Raw genomic sequence first — 9,054 nt, 5'->3', positions numbered from 1 at the left:
TATAGTCATATATCTGCAGCAAAAAATATTCCAATAGAGATTTTGGAAAAACATAATATTAAAACAAAGCTTAATGTGATTTATAGGAAACCTATAAAACCTAACCTAACCTATGAAACGGGCGCATATTATTACATAGTTGCCTACCGACTATATAATATATACGAGTTGCTTCTCGACGTACCCTAAATTTTATCGTAAACGAAAAGGTTTTAGCATAGTTGCCTTCTAATGAACAGGTAATAAATATATGGTTCAAACATTATGTATCGACATAAGTTTATAATTTCGAAGTCAGAGGGTCCAATTATTCCTCTTTATTTATGGGCAGAAAAAAGTTCAAGCTTCAACTAATTCAGACCGAGAATGTAATTTTAATATAATGTTTTAATAAGCTTAAAGCACATGCACGATTACAAATTAGAAACAAAATAATTTTCATTGATATTCAAATAAAAAAAGCTGTATGAAAAAAATATCATATTTTGAGTACTTACAAATATTGGCTAAAAATATAAGCCTAAGCAATTTTATAAATAATATTATTTTTAACCATTATAATATATTTATACATTTGTTTTATTGGCTATTTATTAGGTACTACCACCTGTTTTGTATTGACTTTTTATTATAAAATTACTAAAAAATTTTTATTATTGTTTTTAATATGATTGCGTACCTATTATTTGTATAAATGTTTATAATATATATCTAAGACTGATAATAATAAAACATTAAATAATTCTAAATAACTATAATTATATATAAATAATGGATTAATAGAAATTATTATGTTACTGTAAACTTAATTTATGTAATTATAACACGAGTGTGTTTTATAGTGAAGTTTATGAACCACTACTTAATTATATAAATTGTAGGTATAAACTTAAATTGTTATCTGACCATACAAAGTGTCCGCGTCACAGGCGGAGATCGGGGGGGGGGGGATTTAGACCCTCAAAATAAATAATTTGAAGTTAGAGCACCCATAAAAATATTAAAAAAACAATATCGGAATTTTGTACAGTTTGTAGAATTTTTATCATTATTTTAAATTCTTATATCCAAAATTATAGAAATGTTCCTTACATACATACTATTTACCAATGTATTATTTATGGTAACATACCGAACAATTAAGACATCATTATTGGCGATTTTGAAGATATTAAAAAGAATATTTCACTTCAAGTATTTCTTAATCTTTATAAAATGATACAACTTGCTTGTTCTGCTACGTGCGAAAGCAGTTTTTCTGCTATGAAGAAAATAAAAACATGGCTAAGAACCATCTATACATCAAAAAAAAATTTAATTTAATGAATTTTCAATATAATATATTGAAAAAGATAAGATTAAAGCTTTAAGTAATGAAGCTATTTTAAATACTTTTAACAAAAAATGTAATAGAATAATAATAAATTATGTTAAAAATGGTAATAATATTTTATTAATTATTCTTTTTTTATGTTTGTAATTATTTAAGTTATTATGATAACGAGAAAAATTTTTATAAGTGATTTAATGTAAAAATTAGTTTTCTGGGAATGTGGTGGCAACGTCCCCAAGGGTCTGTTTGGCATCAAATATTTGAGCTCCTCTCAATATTTCACAGGATCTCCGCCTATGGTCCGCGTTTACGTTTTTAACATTGGACTGTACAAAATTACCTAGTGCAACAAGTTAAGTTTGAAACAAGTTTAAAAATTTTTGGGAGGTAACTCGTATAAAATTATGAACTATTTCGTCAACGGAGGCAACTAGTGTATAATGTATTAACCTTTTTATTTGCTATAAGAATGGGAGGCAATTCGTATATTTTGGGAGGATCGTACGAAACATAATAATAATTATCAGTTGATACTGTCGGTAGGTAATTAAATAAATGTAACTACGTACTTACTCTTGTTTATTAATAACGGATGTTCATTTAACATATTGATTTATATTTTAATGATAATATGAATCATAAAAAAATCAATGCTTAAATATTGCGTCACATCTTTTATATATTATTACGTAAAAAAAAGCATAAATGTAAGCATTTGTTTTGGCTGGTAACTAATCATTGGGTTTTCTTATATTAATACAATTTAGGATAAACTATATATTTAATATAATAAATGGTTTTATATAAATTTATGATGCATCTACTTTTAAATATTAAAAAAAATATTGATGTTTTTACTTATTTAGAAATTTTTTGATAGTAATAATTCTACAAAATATGAAGGGGGTCAAACAATTTTTGAAAATTTTTCATCGACCGACAATCTCATATAAAAATAGTATTTTCATAATATAAATAACAAATATATAATATGAATGTGTATTGAAATTAAACATAACATATTGATATAATGAAGTAAATTATAATACGTCGCATTAATGTATTGTATAGGTAAAATATAAATATTATAATGTACGGACTTTGTGCCTTTTTAATATTATGGTCGTAAACTTTAACTTAAAATGAGGTATTTGTGATTAAATTTACTTTTCATAATACAAACTAAAAATGTATAAAAACTATTTAATTTAATTTAACTTATTGCAGATATTATGTGGGTATCAATGGTATCAAATTTCAATATTTAACACGGTATTTTATAATAAATTATATAATTACATAACTAATCTATTATAATTAAATTAATATTGTTTAGCATAAAATATTACTGTATAAGTTATCAATTATCAACTAACTGTTGCTTCAAAGGCTCAAAATAAGACGTGGGTACCAACGTTTAGCCGTTTAGGTGGGCAGTTGGAATTAATACGCAGTTGTTCGGACGATAATAATATTACATTCAATGCAACGAAGAATTGCACAATGAAGAAAAGGAACTTTTACGGTGGAGGTGGATTGGAGGAGGACTAAAAGTACCGATGTTTAATTCGAGATAGCGTTTTCAAAACCTCATAAATACACAAAACTCTAAAAGCATAATAAGACTCTTAATTCACGATTGTTTCGTGACGGGTTTTCATCTCCGACGAGAGCGCAAGAAGACGTATGCTGTTTGCCGATGAGCGTCGGCACGTGTGTACGGCGATCAACACTGTTATCGACTCATGAATGATATTATTACGACGAAAAAGCCTTTAATGGGTATTAATGCATCATACAATTCATACAATAACGATATTAATTATCGAAGACGGACATCGCGAGTCGTATGCCAACTGGTCTCGGCCACCGGGAGCGGTCACGTCGCCGCCGCCGACGACGACCGGATACACATTTATAATAATAATATTATTAGCACGACCGTCTGGTGGCGGCGGCAACAGCTGAGTTCCCTCAACCCGACTGTGCAGCACCGCGGCTGCCGAGACGACGACGACTCGACCGATCGCCGTTCAACCTAAACCGCCAGCCGCCGCCGCCGCCGCCGCGCCAGCCTGTTCGTGAAACCGTCGTCGTCGCCGCCGTCGCACAGCGCGTATCGCTCGGTGCTAAACGTTTATCTCGTCCGGTGGATTCGACAGCCGCCGTCACACCCGTGTCCCTCGTTCCCGTCCCGCCGCGATTTGGTCACGGCCGCCTCCCCCCCCACACCACACCACACCACACCACAACGGCGTCGAGACCGAGCCCCACCGACACGGAACGCGGGCACCCCGAGCACGAACCGGCGGCGGCGGCGTTAGTGGGGGCCCGCTCCACTCGTCGCGGACGGCTATTGTGTGAGCTGGCTGGCTGGCGAGCGCCTCCGTGTGTGTGCGCGTACGTACGGTACACACGTAGTCGGCACGCACACACACAGACACGCACACGTTCGGCAGAGTGCCGCCGGTAGTATTGTGCAAGTGTTACACGCACACACACATACGTTAATGCGCGCAATACACGCACGCACATACGTCCGTACTCGGAGCTCGAGCTGAGCTGACGTCTCCCGAACGAGTGTGTGTGATTTTCATCTCCGTCGCCTCCCCAACCCCGACGTTCTACAGTAGTTTTTCGTGGGTATTTTCGATTTTTTTTTTTTTTCGCTAAAATCCGATCTGATCAAAAATTCGTCTAAAATCACGTTTGCGATCTCGTCGTCGTCGTCGTCGTCGGTCGCCATCGCCGGCACGTACGACTGCAAGTGCGGTGCACGACGTCCGCCGCGGTCGGCCGTGCGCGTGACATTGCGTTACCCGCTGTCCACCGGCCGTCGTTCCCGCGAGCACTCGTCGTTCCCCTTTTCGTGCGCTCTCGTCCGCGCTCGGGCGTCGAAAAACCAGCCGGGCGACCGTCTGCGCGGAAAACGAGTTATATCGAACACACTCTAGAAAAAAAAAAAAAAAAAATTAAAAATTATAATAAACATAAAATAAGAAACATAAATAAAAAGTAAAAGATCGCCACCGTCCGCCGCGCGACCGTAGACGCGAGAGCGGGCGGGCGTGCGCGCGCGCGCGCTGGCGCGTGTGCGGCACTGACACACACGGTCGCTCTGTGAGAGCCGAGAAGTGTGTAGTCGTTGCTCCCACAGCGACGACGGTGACCGCCGCGGACGTAGTCGGTGACAGAGAGGAAACGCGCATTCACCCACGGCGATGGCGGGCATTCAACAGGTCAGAACCGGCGCGGACGACGGTGTACGCTGGACGCAGACCGCCAGCACCACCACCACCGCCGCCGCCGTTGCCGTCGCCACACCCGGCACCACCAAGAGCAAGACACATCCGCCGCCTTTGCGTACAAGTAAGCCGAAGTTTGACGTTTTTTTGTTTTGTATGTATTTGCACGCACTTATCGCGATTACGGTCTGTAAACGCGTAGCTGGAATATTATTATTACAATATTGTGCTTCAAGTTTCAACGTCGTACACGACGCACGACCGCGTTGATAAGCCGCCACCGATGCCACTGATACCGCGTTAACCCTGCCCATGCGCAACAGGTCGCAGGCGGTGGTGTAACCGGTGGCTACCGCCGCCGTTGTCGTAACAGTTATTACTATTATTATTATTATTATTATTGTTATTTAATAGTTATTAGTATAGAATATCGCGTTACGCGTTGTCAGTCAGCATAATAATATAAAAACCGATCGTTTACTATATTTTTTTCGCACTGACATTGGCTTATTAATTATTATTATATCGTCGCTGTCGCCAATGCGATATTTGTTATTTGCCACGAATCGACCGATCGCCGACGTTCGACGTCAGTAAAAATATTATGTCCGCTACGTATACTTATATACGCATCACGTAGTACGTACGTATATCTTGTAAACCGTCGTTGTCGTATCTCGTTCTCGCATGATGCCACCGCATTAATTATTTACGTAATCGGTTGTTTTTTACTACTTGTTTTTCACGCGAACGCACGCCGTCGGTCAAGTAGGCACTCGAAACGTGCGAACCCGTAATATATTATTTCGCCGTCTACTTAAACAAAAAAAAAAAAAAAAAAAATTCTGATTATCGTACGGTTAAACCCTTGCCGCACTGTCTGTTATCTCGAGCCGCTCCGAAATCTCCGAATTACTACAACGCGCCTACGTCCTACGCAGGTACATTTAGATATCGACGTTATACACGAGTAAAATAATATCTATAACAGGAGGTACCTACCTACTTGGTAGTGTGAAAGAGAAAATCGGCCCGCTCGAGAGCTGGTAATACGTAATAATTACGAGACTTACGAAAACAAAACCATCAAAACTACGGCCGTCATCGTACGACTTATCGCGGCGTTTCCACTTTGGATTTTCGAGCGATTCGATCGTGTTCTGGTGCGGTTGTGATCCGCGGATTAAAACGCCAACGACCTCTGCAGTTGTTCCACTTCGCGTGTATCGTGATAATTGTTTGTAAATCGTTCCTCCCCGGTTCCCACACATTTTCTGATAAAAGGTACCGGGCAAAATCGGGCGGTTATTGTTGTTATATATACGTGAAACAACGTTTGTACCGATCGCATTTCAATAATGTGTTGCACGCGGCACGTCTGCGCGTCGATCTTCTTCGACGATAAAATAAAACGCGAGAATTCGCCGGGATCGTGTCTGCGACCACGGTGTCCAAAATGCGTAATCTGTGATGTATATAGAGTCAATGAGCTCACTGTTTGTCGGAGTTATTAGCCGTGAGTCGACACGCAGTTATCGCGGAAAAATAATAATCGCTGTTCACGTTATACGCGTCCGTCTTAATATACGTGTACCAGTTGTGTATTTGCTATTGGTGTTCAGACGGCAATGTTACACGGGACATATATATATATATATATATATATATATAGGTATACGTATACATGTATAGCCGAAGCACATATACGCGATTTGTTGTCATTTTATAATAATTTATCGCACCACACCGCATGACATACCTGCCGGCCCGTGTGTATATATAAAATATAGGCAGGGTACAATTATTATTATATGTGTCTACGGTGTAAAAACGGTGTTTCGGATGTAATATCTATACCAATACAATAAACTGTACGATAATATTATTTTCTGGGCATTTTTTAGTGTCAGTGTCTATATCATATTAAACAATATCACGCGTCACATTGCGCGCTCACAATGGGACAATTAATTTTAAAACAATCGACATTCCACGGTGCGCAACGCGGTTGTTTTATATAAACGAAAACCGTTTTAATAAGACCATTAGATTCCGCCGCAATCGCAGTACACATTACTCGTAAGTCGTAATAATATATTATGTAATTTCGCAATAATTACATATTTATATCGATCTAAACGAATTATTCGCCTACGACGGCCGGCCGGACTGCAGTCGTAATTATTATTGCTCGTTTGCCACGGGGCGCCCGTACTTGCCGGACGACAGACCAAAAATCGAAACATTTGTTCCACCCGGCCGTGTTCCGGACGATAACAAAAAAATAAAACCATACCAACTACATACCTTCGTGCGGCTGTGTGCAGTATGAGACCGAGAGAGGTTCAACAATGAATACAATGCAATAATTTTCTATAGAATAGCCGTGCGCGCCTTCGCCGTACACCGTGCAACTATACGTAGAAGAGTTTTACAAAATGTGTGATGGTGGGATATAGAATCGTATAGGCTGAGCAGACCCGTGCGTCCCTCGGCGTGGTTAATTATACGCTTTCAATGACAAACAATAAAATGTTAATTATTTTATAGCATTTATTTTAAAACCCATTTTCTTATTCTCTTAATTCACCAAATGCCCTGGAATCTGAAACCAACAATCTTGAAATATATTACTGTTAATACTTAGCCAAATTGTCACTATTCGCGTTTATAAAAAGAAAGTTTGCGATCAGTAGAATTTTTAGAAATAGTTACTATAATACTACTGGTAATAATTAATTGAGGCTTAGGGTATATTATGTGTCCACCTCTTTTTTTGGCATCAATCTCGAAACCGACTACTTACAAACAATTTTACCGCTGTAATAATTTCTGATATTTCTAATGCGTCAAGACTTGAGATCTGTTTTTAAAACACTCTAAATTATACAGTTTTATATTTTTAATGAAATTTTAATAAATATGTCGTTAACCTTTTATTAGTCAATAAAATAAGAAATATTTTCAAAATCTATTTTGTACGAAATAATTCTTAACACAGATTAACGTAGCTTTCTCTTTTTCACTTTTTATAGTAGACTACTAAAGTACTAAGACACTTTTTTTTTGAAAGAGTCAGTAAAGATGATTCGTCCGTCCGTCCGCGTAAACCTGTGTAATTTGTTACACGAGTAATGATATATATATTTATACAGGACTAAAGCAGATTATCGGAACGTGTTAAAAATTAAAATATGTAATATATTATAATAAACTAAGAAATTATGTTTTGTTTGTCGCTGTGTCGTCGCGTCGTAGCTACATAATATATTATTATTATTCAAACGCGTGGGTTGTGGGTATGATAATTATTATAACGCCTTGTTGCTTTATATATTTCATTATGTGTCCTTGAAATGACTATACTAAAAAGCAGGATTCGTTTGGACTAATTAAAAAAAAAGTACAACTTTTTTGAGATTATATTATCTTGAATCATATTTCATAATTTGTGAAAAATTAATAACTAAAATATATAAACTATTTAATTCGAATTCACTCGTAAAAAAATAAACAAATATAAAATACAGTGTTACATATTATATATAGACACATCGATTTTAGTTGTATCTTCACGGACAAATCAGCGCACGGCGTCGGTGTATCTCGCTCTGTGAACGGATTCAACCGAGATAGATAAACCACGGATTTAGAACTTGGTACCTACATTTTTTAATGTGATTCAAACTATTTCCTTCTCTAAACTTTCCTGATATCTCTAAGAACAATTTGAAACCTCTTTTCAAAATTTGTCGAGTAGTTTTTGAGTATATATTTAAATATATAACCTATAAGCAATAAAAACATAAGTAAATTAATTTTTTAGACATAATATATACATTATATGAAAATCTTTTTTATTTATGTAGCCAACGGCAACTTAATGTATAAATAAAATAAATATTCGATTTTTGTGATCTAAAACAGTATTCATGTGTAATATTATATACCGATATGTGTTTATAGGAGTTGAAAACGAAGCTATGAACACTACTCGAGTCTCAAGGAATATGTGTGCAAAATATAGTGCCTACTGAACATTTTTGTATAATTAGTCATATTGATTATATTGTACCTATTATAACCAATGATATTAGGTATTTTATAATGAAATATGTTTAATTACAATTGACTGACCAGCATTTCTTTCATTATTTTTTCGTCATTATCCGTCAGACTAAAGATCTATAACTCACGTTTTGTTTTTACACTGTAGCTATTCTCCTTAATTGTGCCATGATTTTACCAGATCAAAGTTATTAATATAAAATTTGTAATGATTTATTAAAATTGTTAAATTATTAAGTTAAATATTGTTTATGCAATATATGTTTGTATTTTTGGACCTGTTTTGTTCAGTTATTAAAAATAATAACATAATAATAATAATAATATTATAGATGCATGCTGGTAGGTAGTATGACCTTTTATATTATTATATAATTTAATAAATACAAATATTTTTTTATTTTTTAA

The 9,054-nt window shown here is 36.1% G+C and overlaps 1 protein-coding gene across 1 annotated transcript in view; it reads left to right on the top strand.

The window, feature by feature from the left end:
* Positions 1-3,674: 3,674 nt before the first annotated feature.
* Positions 3,675-9,054, top strand: part of LOC113559385 (dual 3',5'-cyclic-AMP and -GMP phosphodiesterase 11-like) — a 76,731-nt gene continuing 71,351 nt past the window's right edge. The window contains exon 1 of the mRNA XM_026965152.1: positions 3,675-4,702. Coding sequence (XP_026820953.1) covers positions 4,555-4,702 — 148 coding nt within the window. The 5' untranslated portion in view covers positions 3,675-4,554. The remainder of the gene's footprint in view (positions 4,703-9,054) is intronic.

The sequence above is a fragment of the Rhopalosiphum maidis genome, chromosome 4 (genome assembly GCF_003676215.2).
Source record: "Rhopalosiphum maidis isolate BTI-1 chromosome 4, ASM367621v3, whole genome shotgun sequence".
NCBI lineage: Eukaryota > Metazoa > Arthropoda > Insecta > Hemiptera > Aphididae > Rhopalosiphum > Rhopalosiphum maidis.
This window is presented reverse-complemented; position numbering and strand designations above follow the sequence as displayed.